The sequence below is a fragment of the Nanorana parkeri genome, unplaced genomic scaffold (assembly GCF_000935625.1).
Source record: "Nanorana parkeri isolate BGI_ZX_2015 unplaced genomic scaffold, ASM93562v1 scaffold491, whole genome shotgun sequence".
Classification (NCBI taxonomy): Eukaryota; Metazoa; Chordata; class Amphibia; order Anura; family Dicroglossidae; genus Nanorana; species Nanorana parkeri.
This window is the reverse complement of record NW_017306759.1, coordinates 28,951-48,060: the sequence shown is the minus strand read 5'-3', so window position 1 is coordinate 48,060 and position 19,110 is coordinate 28,951. Positions and strand designations below refer to the sequence as shown.

General features: G+C 42.1%; 1 protein-coding gene across 1 annotated transcript in view; it reads right to left on the bottom strand.

The window, feature by feature from the left end:
• The window catches only part of LOC108790646 (extracellular calcium-sensing receptor-like), a 45,364-nt gene that overhangs the window by 1,853 nt on the left and 24,401 nt on the right, over positions 1–19,110 (bottom strand). Inside the window, exons 2-9 of the mRNA XM_018560956.1 lie at positions 17,413–17,622; positions 15,455–15,722; positions 12,174–13,007; positions 9,325–9,552; positions 7,136–7,259; positions 3,942–4,869; positions 1,779–1,922; positions 266–359 (exon numbers count right to left, since the gene is read on the bottom strand). Of these exons, the coding sequence (XP_018416458.1) occupies positions 266–359; positions 1,779–1,922; positions 3,942–4,869; positions 7,136–7,259; positions 9,325–9,552; positions 12,174–13,007; positions 15,455–15,722; positions 17,413–17,622 (2,830 nt within the window). The remainder of the gene's footprint in view (positions 1–265; positions 360–1,778; positions 1,923–3,941; positions 4,870–7,135; positions 7,260–9,324; positions 9,553–12,173; positions 13,008–15,454; positions 15,723–17,412; positions 17,623–19,110) is intronic.

The window sequence follows — 19,110 nt, the reverse complement described above, 5'->3', positions numbered from 1 at the left end:
CTTCACTCCTATGCTGCTAATTTCACAGTTTAGTTTTCCTAATTATCCCACTAATAGGGCCCCCTTCCTACCCCAGGCCCCATAGCAGCTGTGTGGGCTGCTACGGCTATTGTTACGCCACTGCTTGTATGGACAAGACCGGCACGGTTATTCTCAACAGGCTGATCCAGGTGCATTACCGTGTTTCCTTGAAAATAAGACACTGTCATATTTATTTTTTTTCATGAAAAAAGACACTAGGTCTTATTTTCGGGGGATGTCTTACCTGGCTGCAGCTGTCGAGCTCAAACGCTCTCTGCCCCGATGCAAACAGGGCGGGCGTGAATGCAGGGGGCTGGGGAGGGAGGGAGCTGCGGCTGCTCTTAATATGTAAAAATCAATTACATGTGCAGCTACCCCGGAAGTAAGATCTAGCGCTATCTTCAGGGATTTCTGTAATATAAGACCTACCCCGAACTAGGTCTTATTTTCGGGGTAGGTCTTATATTACAGAAATCCCTGAAGATAGCGCTAGGTCTTACTTTCGGGGTAGGTCTTACTTTCGGGGAAACACGGTAGATGCATGAAAAAAAAACCAGTGATGTTAAATAAAAAACATAATTGCAAATGTTGTTTTTGTTATATCTGGAGTTAAGCATAAATTATTTTAAAAATTGCACTGGTGTTTATATAGTTATAAGTGACACAGTTATTCAGGTTCAGATCAACCTAATAGAACGCACAGACCAGCACAAGCTGCGGACCTGCATGCACATTTACATGGCAGTTGCGCCACATTGTGGTGACATTAGGGAACTGACACAATTAGATTGCCCATATTTACATACAGAAGATGTAGAAGTAGAGCTAGCCAATTACAAGTCTGTGGTAGTCAGAATTAAAATAGAACTTTGGGAAAAATAAGAAAAGTACATATATGATGCAATGAGCCAATAATAGCATTTACACAGCAGCCTTCATTTTCCTGAGTCCCCCCTGTTACACAGTTGTATTACCTGCTCATCCGACCAGTAAGCCTGTTATTTTTCAGCTCCCTTTAACAGATCGAGCTGTCCAGTAAGAGTGTCAGTTAGCGGGTTGAGACAACCATTTCACAATGACAGGGGAGGGGGGGCTTACAATGATTAGCTTTCATTCATAAAGTTAAAACTGTTTCTGTAGTTGCTTAGAAAGTGTTAGTTGGAGTTCAGATAAACAGTCATTTGTTAGTCACCTATGTAAAGTCCATCTACATCTACTACTCCATCTAACACCACCCTCCTCACAGGGTGACAACGCTGCTGTCCAAGGTTGGCTGTGCTGCTCCTCCATAGATATAGTGGATAAGTGAGAGTAGCCACAAGGGTTATAGATCTCCTTTACTCTCTCCAAAACCAAAACAAATGGCTTCAGTTCTACATTAAGCTGTAATACTATATATTCTACCATATATGCCGGCGTATAAGACGGGTTTTTAGACACAAAAACACTGCCCGAAAATCAGGGGTCGTCTTATACGCCGGGTATACTTCGGTATACTGTATGTAGCTTCGGCTACATACAGTATATCGCGCTGAGCCAATCACGGCAGGCTTTGTATTAATGACTACAAAGCCTGTATTAATGCAAAGCCTGCCGTGATTGACTCACAGGTAGCACAAACACCATAATCCAATCACCACGTGTACAGTAGATGTTGACTTTCCAAGATGGGAGGTGGTAAAGTTGTGGAACCCCCTGTTCTAGTTACATAACCTCAGTCTCGGTGTCTCATAGTCTGTAAAGGTGTTGTCACATACCTCGACAGGAGCCTTAGGGTGGAGCTCTCTTGATGCTCAAGTCCGAGCGGACCTAGTGGTGGAACAAAGGTTGCAGGGATGAAAGAGTGGCATGAGTGCCGGCAGGTGACGTAGTCTCTGAAGTTGATGAAGGATGTCTGGATCCTGGCCAGCAGGAACTACTACAAACTAGAAGCAATGTCAGAGGAGAACAGTACGGCACTGGTACAGCAGGCAGAGTCAGGAACTGGCCGGGACGGTAACTTGCGGCAGCATGGTACAGAATCAGAAGGCAGAGTCAGGAATGGGCTGGGACAGCAACTTGTGGGTGGCACGGTTGAGAATCAGCAGGCAGAAGAATAGTCAGAAGACAACCCGAGGTCGAACAGGATCAGAACAGCAAACCGGAGTGTTGTGAGGCAAGCCGGGTCAGAAACAGAAGGTCAGGAATGGATTCAGGATCGCAGGTCACAGGATACAGCTGAAGATTTCTCAGCAATGGAGCCATGCAGAATTCAGCCTGAAATAGCCCACCTGGCACCAGGATCTGTAATGAGCACATGTGTGCGCCCGCTCGCACCCCGTGAGGCACATGCACAGATGTGCCCAAGTCTGAGTAGAGGAGCATGGCTAGGCACAGTCCCATTAGCAAGGCGGCGCCCCCCACCCTATGCTCGTGCACAGATGCTTGTGCAGAACCCCTACCGCTCGGCTTGGCTGGAACTTCAGGTGACAAGTGTTAATGTTTTCATTTACATGGCATAGGGTGTGATTTGTCACATTGTTGGGGCAGAGCTTTCAAAACGATCTTCTCCGTGGACAGCGGATGGTGTTGAAGGCCCTCATCCCTGTTGAAAGGTTGTTTCAGTTTGATGCAGTTGGCTTTTTTTTACAATTCTTGCCAACCAGTTGTCTTCCCTGTCCCAAAGGTACACCTGCCTGCAGGGCCAGATTTACTCTCTCTGCTGCCCCAAGGTCAGGTTCCTCAATGCGCCCCCCTGTATGTAGGCTGCATACAAGTAATCTCGGCGACATCGCCAAGATCACTTGTACAAAACAAGCGGCAGCTTCCCCGCTGTACATTTAGCTCTGCTTGCCCAAAGCAGGGCTAAATGTAGAAAACCACTACCCGCCCGGCGCTCAGAACGGCATGTCCCGGGGCTCGGGAGATAGGTATTCCACACTCCTGCTGCCCCGAGGCCTGGCCTCGGTTGGCCTTGTGGGAAATCTGGCCTTGCCTGTCCTTGAATGTAATTTTCCTTAAAGGGGTTGTTCACCCTTCTCACCCACTTTACCTAATTGAAGTCCTATTCCCCTCATTTATTTATGGCTCTATTCACACAGAACGAACATACACAGTGTTTCAAGATGAATGGCTCTGCAAATTGTTTAGAAACACACCCCATTTTGTGGCTGATACTGTATATATTGGCATGGTCTTCATTCTTCTGCACACATGGCCCCCTATGTATATAAACCATCTCATTATACTTGATTGTAAATAATAGTTCTGAACAGTGCAGCTCATGTCAGCCTCACGCGGGAGGCAAGGAGTGTTTTATTGTACGGCTTAGGCAACACAACGCCAACATCAGAACAAATTGTAGATATGTGACCATATAAAAAGAATGCAGGTCATAAAGACTTCATAAAAACATTGACTATTACACAATCTACAATCTATGAGCACACGGGAGATACCGTGGACGTTTTTATCTATTATTTCATGTGGCTTAGGATTGTGAACTATTACCTAAAAATGTCAGTCACTTAGAACTAAACCTATTTATTGAAACATCATAAAATCTTTAATATTTTAATGTAATTTCAAAGGTTGTTTTCCAATTTGTTAAAAGCTGCAAATTTCAATAAAATAAACCTTGGTCAGCCTTCCATGATGGTCTTTGTTCAGGCACGTCATGTTATGGAGGTGACAACTGTCTCTAAACTGTTCTCCTTGAATTGTCACTCTGCTGCTGTGGTGGATACATCAAGAACATTGCCCAGGAATGGTCCATTGTCCTCTCCAGAAGCCGGTCTAGACAAATGATGCTCCTCCAACGCTGTTCATTGTTCATGATATAAAGTTCTTCAGCAAACTCAATCTCATCTAGTTGGGGGTTTAGATTTTTCTAAGCTCATGTGCCTGCCACTAAGTAGACATTATAATGCCCTCTTGGTTACATAGGGATCGAGGTCTTTGTCTTCTGATCAGTCCCTTTACCGAGAATGTTCTGGCGAGTATTGAGCTCGGGTCTGAGCAGTATCACGTAGCATTTTGGAAAGAAGATACAACCGACGATGCCCGCACTGGAGGACAAGATACCAAACACTTCAACAGCCACCATGAACTTGCCCTGAGTGCTCAGATACGCAGGTATGAAGGAGATCCAGACGCTCAAGAAGATCAGCATAGAGAAGGTGATCCACTTGGCCTCATTAAAACTGTCGGGTAGATTCCTGGCCAAGAACGCCACCAGAAAACTGATGCAGGAAAGGAGGGCCATATATCCCAGCATGCACCAGAGCAAGGTGTCTGAACATTCATTACACTGAAAGATGATGACTTCGGTCTTGATGGTCATGTTTTTCTCGGGGAAGGGAGGACACTGAATCAACCAGTAGATACAAATGATTATCTGGATGAAGGTGCTGACACAGACCGTCGAAGCAGGGACTTTTGGCCCGAGCCATCTTCTCATGTTACTTCCAGGCTTTGTTGCTCGGAAAGCAATGACCACCATCACTGTCTTGGCCAGGACGCATGAAACGCTAATAACGAAGATGACACCGAAAGCTCCCTGGCGGAACCGGCAAGTGAATTTCTGAGGTTCTCCGATGAAGAGTAGAGAGCACAGGAAGCTCAACGACAGAGACACAAGAAGGAGATAGGTGAGGTCACGGTTGTTGGCCTTGACGATGGCGGTGTCTTTGAATTTGATGAATACGCATAATATACTGACGGTGGTGAAGGAGCAGAAGATGACGGTTGAGGTCAAGGTTATTCCCAGCGGTTCCCAGTAGGACAAAAAGTCAATCAGCTTCGGGATGCATATGGTGTTGTCTTTATTTGGCCACATTTCACTGGGGCATGGAAGGCAGTTGCTTGAATCTGGAAAGCATGTGCAATACAATCATCACACGGGTACAGAAACGATATTTCATAAACTGGCGTGTTATGATACGGAATCCGTTAACGGAATTCGTATTTCGTTTTGGTTGACCAATCAGAGGTTCTCTAATCTCTTCTGCTGCTGAGAGTTGCATTACAATACAATATACAGGCAGGAAATACGACATTCCGTTGACGTATTTTCGTTCTGTTACGAACATTCGTTATATTGAAGGTAAAAAGCAAAGTACATTTATATTGGAGTTGATGGTAGTTTTTTTAAAAGTCTGAAATACGAAATTTGGATACGGAACCCGTTAACGGAATTCGTATTTCGGATACAAAAACAACTACCACATAGACTCCAATAATAACAAAGGTATTTTTGCTTTTTAACTTCATCATAACGAATGTTCGTAAAGTTACGAAAACGTGCCGAAACTAACGAAAATCCGTATTTCGTCCGAATCCGAATTGAGTTTCGGATACGAATTACGAAATACGAAATAATGGATATTACGAAACGGAACGAAACGGAACAAATTTTTTGACGGCTCACAAGTCTAGTGTTAACTGATCTCAGGTTAGATGTGAACTGGAAAAGGTTCTCCAGCCAATGTCCTTCATTCCCCATAGTAATGCCATATAGGTTCAGCATAATGGACCACTACACCCAATTTCAAAACCATTGTCTCCATCTGGTCATGTTCTAGGGCAGTGATGGCGAATGTTTTCTGAACCCGAGTGCCTAAACCGTGACGCAAAATCAATTTATTTGTCTCAAAGTGCCAACACCGAAAATAAGTTTGGTATTGTGTTTTAGTTTGGGCGCCGGGGTTTAAACAACATTCAGCATCACTGCCTTAGGCAAGGTAGGGAAACACACGTATTCAAACATTTTATTTTTTCTTTATTTATTATTTTTTATCACTTTATTTATTTATTTTACCTCTTTAAATTTGTAGACAGTGACCCACTTATCTTATTAACTTTTACGTTGTTTATAATTTTCATTGCTTTTATTTTTTTTACTTTGTATCACTTTTTTAATTTTGACATTTTATTTTTTTTATTTTTTTATTGATTTATTTTTTTACTTTTTATACATTTTAATTTTTATTTATTTTATTAATATTTGCTCTTTTCAATGAACTTGTTTTGGTATCACAGAGAAGCTAACAAGCGATATGAATTCCACACCCGTCTCTCGGTTCGTGTGCCACCAGAGGAGCCTCTGCATGCCCTCTGAGGCACGCGTGCCATAGGTTCGCCATCGCTGTTCTAGGTTATTGAAAGCAACAATTTAGTAGGACATTGGTAAATAAGGGACTTTAAAAAAGCTTCCCCCGAGACATGTTATTTAATTGTGAAGCTGTTATTTGCTCTTTTCAATAGCCAGGGTGCACATAGTCCTCTTCATCTGACATATTTCCAGAAGAGTCAGACTTCTGTTCGCACGCAGAGCACTGTGGATCCTTCCACTAGTATGTATGTCACTGCTGTGCCCTGCTGTGATGTAGGGGCTGGCAGAAGAAACCACCGCTAAGGTTAAAAACAGAGGTTTAGATACATGTCTTCTGCAGAATATGTGAAAGCCGCACAGCCGCGCCAAGCTCTAAACTATGAGAGTCTCCATCTTGGAGCACATGTAGCAAAAGATAAAAAAGATAAAATTGGGTGCAGGTTCGCCAGGAGGTAGCCCAACCTCCTTAAAGGCACAGAGACATGCACATCACAACGGCAGCTGAGACCCCCCAGTGTGTCACTGTACCAAATCACAGAGGGGCCTTGACGAGGCTGTGCGGATTTCACATATTCGGCAGAAGACGTGTATCTAAAACCTCTGTTTTTTAACCTTAGCGGTTAGACAGGTTTGTTTTTTTGCATGCTGGCTGGTGAGTGTGCTGGGAAACTTTTTGCTGTTGTACTGTATAAAGCCCTTCCATGTGCACCTTGCTTGAAAGCTGGTTATGAGTTGATGAGTGCGTTTGCCATTTGTTTTGCTTGGCAGAATAAATCAGCGCACTTTGCACAACAAGGAATCCAACACTCCTAGAAGAGTGTCAGATAAAGAGGATTCTCTCGGCACTGTACGCCTTGAAGAGAGCAAAGATCTGGGGCGTGGTTGTGGTTTGAGATTGAATTTGAAACATGACTATACAAACCCCTCAGCTCATGTGACCAGTTTAGATGCAGATAGTGCTTAACAGAGTTTGCCAAAACAATTGATAATTTCTTTCTCTTCTACGAATGGAACAAATGGTACCTCTTTGGCTGGATATGTGCCCTTCCGAGCAGGGAATGCAGTCAAAGCAGCACAAGGGCTGCCCATTTTGCTGAGCTTTTCGAAATCCAGGGGAACAACTCTCGCTGCAGACAGCTTTAGGGATCTACAGGGAGAGAATAAGCATAATCTGTATGAGGGAAGACTAACTGATCTGTCAGCAGGTTGGAAGGTTGGGCTATGGTGAGCTCCATATGATGTTACCATTACAGCTCTATATATTAAAGTGCCTCCCTGGGCAGATTTATACACATATTCCCCTTCCACCCCATTCACACCCATACACACATTTTTCGAAAAGCAAAAAGCCCTTCAAAACCTATTTTTACTCACCTGAAACCACCATCATGTGTTCCTTGCTGTTGCCTATTGCTGAAGAGAGACTTGTGATCCAACGTGGAAAGCATGTATGCCCATAGTGACTTGCTATCCAGTAAGATCCTTGTTGGATGGAGGAGGGATGAGGAGAGAGCTTACTTTGGGAAGTTTAAACGATACTGTGAAGCAGTTATTACAGCCTGCAATACCACCGGCCACCACTAGACAGTGACCCAAAATCTAGCTATCTGAACATGCACAGGCAGACACAAAACTGGCAAATAATCAGGGCCAGATTTCCCACAAGGCCAACCAAGGCCTGGCCTAGGGGCAGCGGGGAGTAGAGTGGCAGCAGGGGTGCGGGATACCTATCTCCCGATGCCCGGGTGGGTAGTTGTTTTCTACATTTAGCCCTGCTTTGGGCAAGCAGAGCTAAATGTACAGCTGGGAAGCTACAGCTTGTTTTGTACGAGTGATCTTGGCAATGTCGTCGAGATCAAATGTATGCAGCCTACAGGTCTGTCATTCTCTATGGGAGGGGGGGGGTTTGGCGGGTAGGGGGGTGCAATGAGGAACCTGGCCTTGGGGCAGCAGAGAGACTAAATCCAGCTTTGCATATAATCTAGCACACTCTAACGGTTGTGGAGCATCCTAGTGATTTATTTGATATTACAGTTGGCTATTTGTTATCCTATAAAAAGGGAGAGAAACAGAACTTTACCATTTGGGAAGTATTGTTTTTTAGATTGTAAGCCCTCAGGGGTAATGATAATGATACATGCTATTGCCGAATAAACAGGCCCATAGTGAAAATGTAACCCTCCTTACCATCTTGTCTTGAATTGTATTGTGATTGTCATGTCTTCCTTACATTGTAAAGCGCTGCGCAAACTGTTGGCGCTATATAAATCCTGTATAATAATAATAATAATAGTAGTAATTGTTTCATCCTGTTGGCTTTTTCATGCCACTCAATTTATAGAGGTATGGACGTGGAACGGACTCTTGGCCAATCACCTTTGGAGGTTTTACCAGCCTTGGTGTGAAAATGACTTCTTACTCTTTGAAGTGGCTGTGGGATATATAGACCAGCTGGTTCTGGTGGCTGGATCGGGGTTAGAATTTCCGATACCAGCACATCATTCCAATTGCAGTAAGCCCAACCACCACATGACAGCCACAAGCAGATCCCATATAACTCTTTTGAAGGCCCCTAGGTCAGGGTACACCATTTTGCATCTGCATGAAGCCCATAATGCATCAGAAACGATAATTTTTCATCTCCCTATTACTAATGTTAAGGTTTTTTTTTTCAAGATTTAATATATTCTCTCTGATCTAAGAAAAAATATCCCAGTGCCTCCAATATTGGATGACCTCACCCCTTTCTAGTTTTGTATTCACCAGATCTGAAGGATTCTTTGAGGGCTGGCGAAGTCATAGTTTCATTACGCTTATCTACAGCAACAAGCCCACAGGTCCTGTCAGAGATTTATTAGCAGCTGTGTTAATTCAGGTCTACAAGCCTATTCCGGTTCTAGTAAACAAAAGGGTGGAAGCCCTAGAGCCTTGATTGAGCATCCCCTCAAGTACGTGAGAAAAAATGTGATAAACTATTGAAAACTTTGATTATGCAACAGCAAGTGGATCGTTCAGCTGGCAGCCATTAGCGCCTAGAGTTAAAGAAAACTATTCAGGTTCTAAGCTATGAGCTTCATCCATTTGGATAATTTAGGAACATATCCGGAATGTCATACGCTACAAAGAGCTGCTGTCCAAGCCTGCCACCAACCAGTCCTGTTGCTCCATTGAGAAGTGATAGCAGTTTTCTGCAGCCGAAGAGAACAACATACCCCGGCATCTCCAGTGATCCACTTGATTGCTGTGACATTGACACTTAGCTCGTTCTCCTGGCTCTCCCGTATGTTGTAGCGGCCGACCTTGACAAAGTCAATGCTGCCGTCGGCGTTCCGGTGCCAATTCAGGACGTCATAATCGGTCGGAGGGTTTCCATTGGCATCAAAGTAGATTTCTTCACCCATGCGGTTCTTAAAGCGATGTTTTTTCAAATTCTGAGCAACCTGTATAGATGATGATACAATATTTATTTATATGTATTTGCAAGTTCTGAGTTAGACCAAATGCAACACAGTTGATCACTTTAAAGTGTCTCTAAAGACAAAAACTCTTAGCTTTAGGTGGAGTAGTGAAGAGTTAGAACCTTTGTCCTCTTGGGGAAATTTCCCATTCCTTCGTGTTCTGGAAACACACCAAAAGGTGAGACGAAGGGGGTGATTTACTAACCTAAACACACGCACGCACTAGGTGCGTGTGATTTTTACACAGCAAAACGTATTTATCAACCAAAAAGTCTCTAAAAGCATATTTCCACTAATGCCATATATGGAAAAATCATGCACATGATGCATATATAATGCTGCTTCACAGTTTAGACAAAAATGGTTAGCTCTTGCATTTACATTCCTGCATTCATCAATGCAAGCAACAAAACATAGAGCTAATTTACACAACATCACCTTGCAAGTTCATGCAGGGCTTTGCACAACACACCTACTGGGTGTGTACACACTACAAAGGTGTTTAGATTCCACCCATAGATCATGCTGGGAGGGAACACACTACAGAGGTGTATACATGTTCGTGGTGTGTTTATAAGGTTAGTAAATCAACCCCGAATTCTCTCAAAGTGAGTAGAAATCCTCATTTTGTCATCAGGTGTCCCTACCGGGGAATTTCACCGCACCTCCTATTTTGGTGACAACTGTAAAAATTAGGGTTGCACAGATACCAAGTATAGTACTCGGTACAAGTACAAGTACCGATACTTTTGAGCTCCAAGACTAGACTAGAGAAAAATTAAAAAGTTAGGAGGCGGCTGTCATGTGTAAGGAGCACACGGAGCTCCTGGGATTTGTACATCTCTGTGTTAATGTACGATTTTGTTTTTATAAATATAAATAAAGGGATGCACAGATACCAGTTTTGCGAGTACGAGTACTGATACATTTTTGTTTATTGTCATGTGACAGTTTTTCTACAACAATGCAGACTAATGATTTCAGGACAGTGGTGGAGCTCCAGAGCCCGGTCCCAGCTGCAACCACTGCAACCCTGGTAGTTCTCATGAAAATGCCAAGTATGTGCACTGGTACTCGAAAAGTATCTGTGCACCCCTAGTAAAAATGATCTATCCCTGAGACAATGGTCACCAAGACAAATGGAGACACTGAATCCCCATAATGAGCAAACAGACAGAAAAAAAGGTTCTATCTCTTCTCTACTCTATCTAAAACAAAACCCAAAATGCTACAAAAATGCAACTGGAAAGGTTCTGAAGAACCAGATCAGACTCACTCGTAGAAAGCCTTTTCCTCCAGAAGTGAGCAAGCAACGGTATGTGTTGGCTTACTTCCCAATCTATTGAGCCGACCTGTGACAGTTTGATTGTCACACGTCGTGGGGGGGGGGGGGGGGGTAGCCCCATTGCAAGGATTAATTTTAAAAAAGACCAGAAACCTTAAGACAAGGAGTACAAGACCAGACAGGAAAGCTGAACTCATTGATATGAACACTTAACTCCAGGAAATCTTTTTTCAAGATGTCAGTATTTTAAAGGCTCACGTACCTCCTCAAGGGGTTGACTATGCCATTTGTTCAAAATACACTGTACCTCCAGGTAAAATGTAACATACAATGCATTGTTTGATAAATAAGATGGTCTTTCTTTATTATATTAAGTTATTTAAAAGTGAACCTGCGCTTTGCCCATGCAGGGTTTGCTTTAATACTACCTCCTCATGTATCACTTCTCCCTCCCTCTTAGATTGTAAGCCCTCATTGGCAGGGCCCTCCTTACCATCTTGTCTTGAATTGTATTGTGATTATAATGTCTTCCTTATATTGTAAAGCAATATACTGTATAAATCCTGTATAATATTAATAATAATACCCTGCTACCCAGCAGCACATACCTTTATTGCTCCATTCAGCCCCCAGAAACAAGTAAAGGAAGCCATGCTTGGACCACACATAGGGTGGAGGACTCTCTTTCCACCCCCATGTAATAGCAATGGCACCAAGCATCATTGCTGTTACATAACAGAAAGGGGGTGTCTACTGGATGTAGCTATGGGAGAGGGAAGGAAAGAGGACTATGTGATGCTGGGGTAGGGATAATTAAAACAAGCATGTTGCTTGGTGCTTTAATGGTAAGCACATGTTTGCTTGAAAGTCAGAGCCCATTTTAGTTGCCCTTCATGCACAAATCCAGGAACTGACCAACGATTCACTAACTTTTGTTCATAACTATTTAACATATATATAATGATGTACATACAAAACCTGGTGTCCCGTTATACAGTGTGAAGATGCAGCTCCCTGCAATGCTACAAAGGCAAAACCAAATGGAATGTGCAATAGCCTTGGTCAGCAACATCATTGTTGGTTATTGGGTAGAACAGTTCTCGATGACCAACCCAATTTCTGCAAGCACAACTGGCAGTGTGTCTCCCTGAGCCTTACTAAAGAGTACTATCTTGGGGGTTGCTACCAATCATGTTGCTCCATCATTACAACAAATATAACTAAGAGATAAATAAGCTAGGTAACAACATTAGTAAAGCTCAGATAATGCATTCTTAATTTGGGAAATTGCTCAAAAAAGGAAAAGGTTATAGCGTACCTGCCAGGGCAATATGCTCCCTTGAACTCCACATTCTCCATATAGAGTGGTATTCTGACCCATCATACAATTAAAGATAGTGTCATGGAGTGTGTGGGCCACAGCATACACTGCATTATACACCAAATAGTGCACTTTAAAATCAAATTCATTAAACACATATTCATTGTTTCTGAAACGAGTCAGTTTCTCTGCCCCAGTACACCACACAGTTCCATTATCCACAGTTGTTCTGGAGTCTGGCCAGCGACACTCCTGAATTATTTCCCAGGCGTTCTTCACAAAGATATCCTGAGGAAGGGCAGTTGAAGGACTGATATCAAGAAGGAATTCTTTAAACCCTGGCATTCCCACTTCATGCAAAGACACAGCAAGTGTCCCCATCATCACGCTGCTGTACCATTTTGATTGAAGAATTTGCGAGTTTGACCATCCTTCGGTAGCCAACCAGATGTGCTTGGCATCCTGTCTGCCTAACAATAACTCAATCAGTGGGTGAATCACAGGGTCTCTAGAAAATATTATAACAACCTTAGCTGATGACCGAGCAACGATATCCGCAATATATTTCAATTTTGTTGAAGAAGTCGCTTGGCCAAAAGTTTCATGGTAAGCAAGACAAACTCCAAATTTCTGGAGCTCTTCTTTGAGTACTTGAGATCCTAGAATACCATATTCTTGGTCAAGTGAGAGTAGGCCAACCCAATTCCAGCCCATGTAGGAAACCAACTTGGCCAGGGCACGTGCCTGTTTGTCATCACTAGGAATGGTGCGGAAGAATGATGGATAGAGGTAGCGGCTGTTCAAGGACGCTAAAGAAGCAGTGTAGCTTATCTTGAGTGGAAAATGTTAGAAAAAAAGGTCAATTAGCATTAAATTATAGCAAAAGACATGAATAAATTAGAAAAATTCATTTTTTTGTGTGGATATGTACAAAATCATTATATGAGTGTATATTTTTTTTAAATAAGATGCTTCTTTAAGACACAAATTTGTGTGTTAGAGATCATATTGGTAGTGCAGTCAGAATCATTATAACATGAGAATGTCCTGTATATCTTTTGTTGTTGGATTATGCCCCCATTCTATTCTTGGAGGAGAGAAAGGGAATATTTGAGGAGATGACAATGTATATTATTTACATAGCACAGACTGGTATCAAAAGATGGTAAACATGTAAAAAATGGTTTGAAGACCATTTATGTGATGATATGGTTTCTAAGCTGATCTCTGATGTGTAGCCAAGTGAGAACCTGTTGTTTCTTCCTAATAAAAAGATGGTAGCCACCACTCCAAGCTCACTCCTGTGATAAGACTATAACTTCAATACAAATTAGCTAACTAAAATTAAGATTGTAGTTCATCCCGGGAGCGAGCTTGGAGCGGTGACTACTTTACAACACACACAGGGACCATGGGGAACACAAGTAGCCCCCCTCCAGAAGGAAGGACAGTGTCAGCACCAATCCAGAGATGATTTGAGGATTTACAGCCGAGTGATACAAACTGATCCCTCAAAATTACTCTGTTTAACTTACAGTGCTTTCCTATAGTGGCGATGATGATAATGATGATGGTGGTGGTAATGATGATGATGATAATGATGATGATAGTCTTAAGGCAATGAGTGAAAGCAGCCCCCAGTGTACTAGAACTATAGCTGTGGTTGAATATGGCATTGAGCAGTATAGAGAAGAAATGCCCAGATCTGGGGGACTCAGAAAAGGGCAATAGTCAGGTGCCTTTAATGTTTTTATATTGGAGTTGATTCTCATGTCACAACCTTGCTTGACTAGCTGTACTTATTCACCTGTCAGAAATTACACAGAGCTACTTCTTTTCAGCCCCATGTGACAGTGCAGAGCCAATAATGAGACATTTATACTGTCACATGGGAGAGGGGGAGCGAGCCATATGCTCACCCATACAAAAAAATGTTGGGTATTCTGCTTTGTTCCCAGCAGTGGAGCAAAGGAAAATCTATCCAGCTGCGGAGCAGGGGGGTCAAAGCCCACCACAGGGTTCAAAAAAATACTAGAAATGTATTTTCCCAGCATGTTTAAAAACAAGTCAAAATTATATTTGAAAATAAAAAATGCAGCTTTTGCTACAATACTCACCTCCTCTCTGGCACTGTCTCCCTCAGACACACCGCTATGTCATCTCCACACTGCCATTCCTCTTTTGGGTTCATTGATGCCCAATGCTCCTAAGCCAACTTCCTGTGGGCCCAGGCCATCATGGACACAGCCCCTGGTGGTATGTCTTTGCCTCGGCCTGGGCTCACAGTACAGCAGCATAAAATAATGTTCATTCTATGCAGCAGTAAAGACCACCAACCACTGATGCCGGACAATTGAAAATAAGGTATATATACTGTTTATTTTTAATGTATTGGTCAAAGAGCTTCAGAGACGGTGTGAGAAGGACAAGGGTGAGAGGGGAATTGAGGAGAAACCCCCTTTCACTATGTAATTCCCCAATCTGGACTCTTTCTGGGTGATGTGGTGATGAGTTAACAGACTCTGACCCTACAGGAGATGTGAGGGAGCTCTGGTTGACAGCATATGGATGGAGATTGATGGCTTTCAAGAACGGACTGTAAAATATACAGTGAGTGCCCGAAAAGAAACAAGATTTATTATTCATATGTTCCCATCAATAATTCCAGTATTGATGAGAATAAAAGGGTAGACAGGACAGTGTTTTAGAATTATGAGGACATTTTTGTGAAATTGAACTTTTGGATACAATAGATCCCCTTTGGCACTCAGAATCGATCATAATGGCCATGATAATACTATAATTCCGGCTTGAAGTAATGCACCCAAAGGGCAGCAGTATCTGTGTAGGACGTATCAATTACTGGTATAGGGTAGTTCCCTAGAATTTATGCAATGTGTGTGAGTGGTGGACCAGTTTTTGTTCTGGGTTTGTTTGTTTGATCCTTTCACTTTGCCCTACATGGGTAAAGTTAAGAGTCACTTTAAGCTGACCAAACACTATACAACCGAATTGTAAATTTTGTCCCAACCTTCTTTAAAACTACAAAAAAAATGTCATAGCGTGAGGGCCAACCAAAACAATCAATTCAATTCACATTCTATCAGTCAGACTCCCATACTGCATAGTTCTTGGTAAATCTATAGGAGGTGGGTACAATCAGACTGTAAGGTGTATGGTCAGTTTTAGCTGAAAACAAGCAATATAGTTCTAGTCATGTTGGAATATATCAGACGTAGGAGTTGTTTGCTTCTTTTCTGCTTGCTCTGTGTCTTTACCTGAGGGTACATGAAGGTTCTCAGCACGGTGGCCATCGCAACGGAGGTAAACGACGATGAATCGCCAACAATAGCCACAGGGGTCTTCTGATTACACTGGTAGTTGATGATGGGATGTTCCTTTCCAGTTAGAGTCCAGAATGTCCCCCACAGTGCCCGGCCCAGGTGTGCACACGTGTCAAAGATCTGGAATCCTAATGTGATGTTCGGTAAAAGCAAATCATCGGCATTTATCTCTCTTATAGCATATATCATGGCCTGAATCCAGCTGTAACACACAGTACTTAATCTGATGAGGTAAAAGCATGAAGGTCATTTTAAAATTACAGAAAACAAACATTAAAGTATCAACAAAAATAGTTGCAGTGGAACATAAAAGAATGAAAAGCATTCATAAGATTTTATATTCCATTGTAGAGCTGTTCCAGGCTGTAAGGCCGGCAGGTAAATCCTAGTTCAATGTCGGGGCCACATTATTATGAGTTTAGCTATGAGTAGAGTCTATTCTGGATATCGGATGATGTTCAATTCACACAGAATTTAATTTTGGATTTTGTTGGCCAAATCCCAATCGAAATGTCAGTATTATTTTGGTCAAATTCACCAAAGTCTTCTGGGAGAAAGGATGCTCCAATGGCTTTTTTGTCCTAAATCTGCCTTGTTGTTTCATGAGCACCCTTAGCTTGACTGCCAGTGGCACCAGGTCCCAACCTTTTATCTAAGTATTCATGGTAGAATTTCTAAAGGAAGTGGCTCTGACTTTTTTTTGGCCCATCATCTCATCAGGAAGGGCTGTCAGGAGCTTTCCAAACCATTCCGCTCAATTTTGCACCATGTGCTGCCTTGTAATGCACACTTTTTCTAAGCCTGATGACTTTAATGGGACTTCAGTTTTGGAAAATTCAGAATTTTTTAGGATTGGGACTTATCAAACTTTTCAGAAGTTTTGTCATCTCTAACTATGAGACAGCCATGAGACATAGACATGCTTATACACCTATGATACATGTCATAATATACCATATGTACAATGTAAACTGATTATACACTGCCTGGCCAAAAACAAAAGCCACCACCTCGATTTTGGGCAGTGTTATGATCTGGGGTTGCTTCAATTGGTCAGGTTCAGCAACATTATGTGCCCAAGAATGAGGTCAGCTGCCTACCTCAATATACTGAATGAGCAGGTTTTTCCATCAATGGACTTTTTTCTTCCCTGATGGCACATTGGGCATATTCCAAGATGGCAATGCCAGGATTCATCGGGCTCAGATTGTGAATGATGGTTCAGGGAGCATGAGACATCATTGGCCATCACAGAGTCCAGACCTGAACCCCATTGATAATCTTTGGGATGTGCTGGAGAAGACTTTTCGCAGTGGTCAGACTCTCCCATCATCACTACAAGATCTTGGTGAAAAATGAATGCAGCTCTGGATGGAAATAAATGTTGCGACATTGCATAAGCTTATCAAAATGATGCCAAGGTGAATGAGCGCCGTAATCAAAGATAAAGGCCAATGAAATATTAGAGTGTGTGACTTTTTTTGGCCAGGTAGTCTATGTTCAAATGTAGAATATATTTGTATGAGTAAAATAAAAATATAGCATTGCTCCAGATAGCTGGAGGCCATGTAATCCTCACTTAGGCACATAATGGAGCTGGAGAGCAGCATATTTTTTTTTTTTTTATAATTAAAGGTACATGCGCTTTATTGATTTATGTAAAGTGTGAATTTTGGATTTAAACCAAATAATTAAAATCTCATAAATGCTTTTCAGTCTTCTTAAATCTGCAGATTTCAATAAAATAATACCTAACACATCATGGCTAAAAGCTCCAGGGGGCTTTTTTTTTAATCCCCTCATTTTATTTCCATTTTAATGCCAATCATCCACAATCCAAACCGAGATAAAGATCAGAGTCAAAGAAGATAATAAAGAAGGAGCACACTCACCCAGTGCAGGTTACGGGTTGGTCCCGTTCTGTAAATGAATAGGCCTGTTGTTTCCATGATGTATGTACAGGGAAAAAGCCCCCAATCAAGATATCCCCATCCTGGAAATAACCAATCTCAGAAGGGCTACGAAGCGTGCAAGAAAGAGGCTGACCGAAAGAAATACATAAGGATACGGTGGAGTAGTAGATGAAGAACCCAACAATCATTCTGCATGAAGAAGAACACAGGGAAGAGACACGTGAGAGGGGCAGACACAGGAAAAAAAGTATTTTGCAATAAACAGATTTAATAAAACAGAAGGATGAGGTCAGATCAAACTATGAGGATGAGTGATTTTCACTCACCTCATAGTTCTCCTTTAAGGATACCATCATTTTATTTTTTTAACGTCTATAAGAAATAAATAGGCACATGCTGCAAATTTGGTCATAGGCAGACATGTTCTTTTCCACTAAGTGGATGGAAACATCTCTTCCAGAGCAGCTGGGCCAACCATACATAAAACCTAAGTTTTCTCTTGTCACTGAGAAGAATTTGCACCATTGCACTGTTGGAAGTGGTCCAAATATGGCCCCATGAAGGGAAAGCAATAGAACGGATATGTAGAGAAAAAGAGGAGAGCACAGCAGAGAAAGGAAAGAGAATGAGGGATTGTTCACACCATCTCCAGACCAGATCTGAATGTATTTCTGCAAATACGGTCATGCGCATTTTTAAAGTGTGTTTGATGTGTTCCGGTGTTTTTTTTCAGTTGCCTGAAGAAGGAACCGCTGTTGTTCCGAAACGTCGCTATACGATGTGATAGCAATCGAGTCAATAAACCATTTTTGACTTGAAATTCTATTGGAGTGCAAGTGACTTTATACATACATTTATCTTGGATTGGAGAGACATCTGCAGTCACTTTGGCCCCCACCCGACTCTAAGGGTATTATTCGGTTAGGGGTGCGATGGGTACACTGGATTCCGGTGCGTTTTTTGTCTCACTTGGTTTTGCTTGGGTTTTAGGAGTGTTCCAATGTGTTCTGGTGCATTTGCATGCCTTTACATGTGTTTGGATGCCTTCCAGATCAGATACATAGCAGCATGCTGTAATTATTTTTTAACAAAATCTGGAACTGAACACAATGTGTTCAATTAGCCTAATTTTTTCCAATTGCATTTTTTGGGCCAGATAAAAAATGTTCTGGTCTGGATCTGGTCTGGAGATGATGTGAACAGACCCTAAGAGAAGACAAAAGGGATAGGTGAGAAGGGAAAAAGAAAGAAAAGGAAAAGAGAGAAGAGGTGAAGATAGAACAGAAATAAAAGTAGAGGAGGGCAGATGAAGAAAAGGAGAGGAGAGAATACAAGAAGAGTAAAAAAGAACAAATAAAAAAAAAGAGAGGAGAGGATATGAAAGAAAAAGGAATATGAAAGGAGATGAAAGAAAAAGGATAGCCAAGAAAAGATAGTAAAGGAGAGAAAGAAGAGATGAGAGATTGGAGAGGAGAAGAGAAGAGATAAAAGAGAAAAAAGAAAGAGATCAGATGAGAGAATGGGAAGAAGAGGAGAAGAGAGAAAGGAGCGGAGAGGAGAAGAGAGAACGAAGAGTAGAGGAGAAGAGAAAAAGGAGAGAAGTGTAGATGAGAGAATGGAGAGAAGATGAGAAAAAAGAATGGAGAGGAGAAGAGAGAGAGAAGGAGAGCAAAGAGA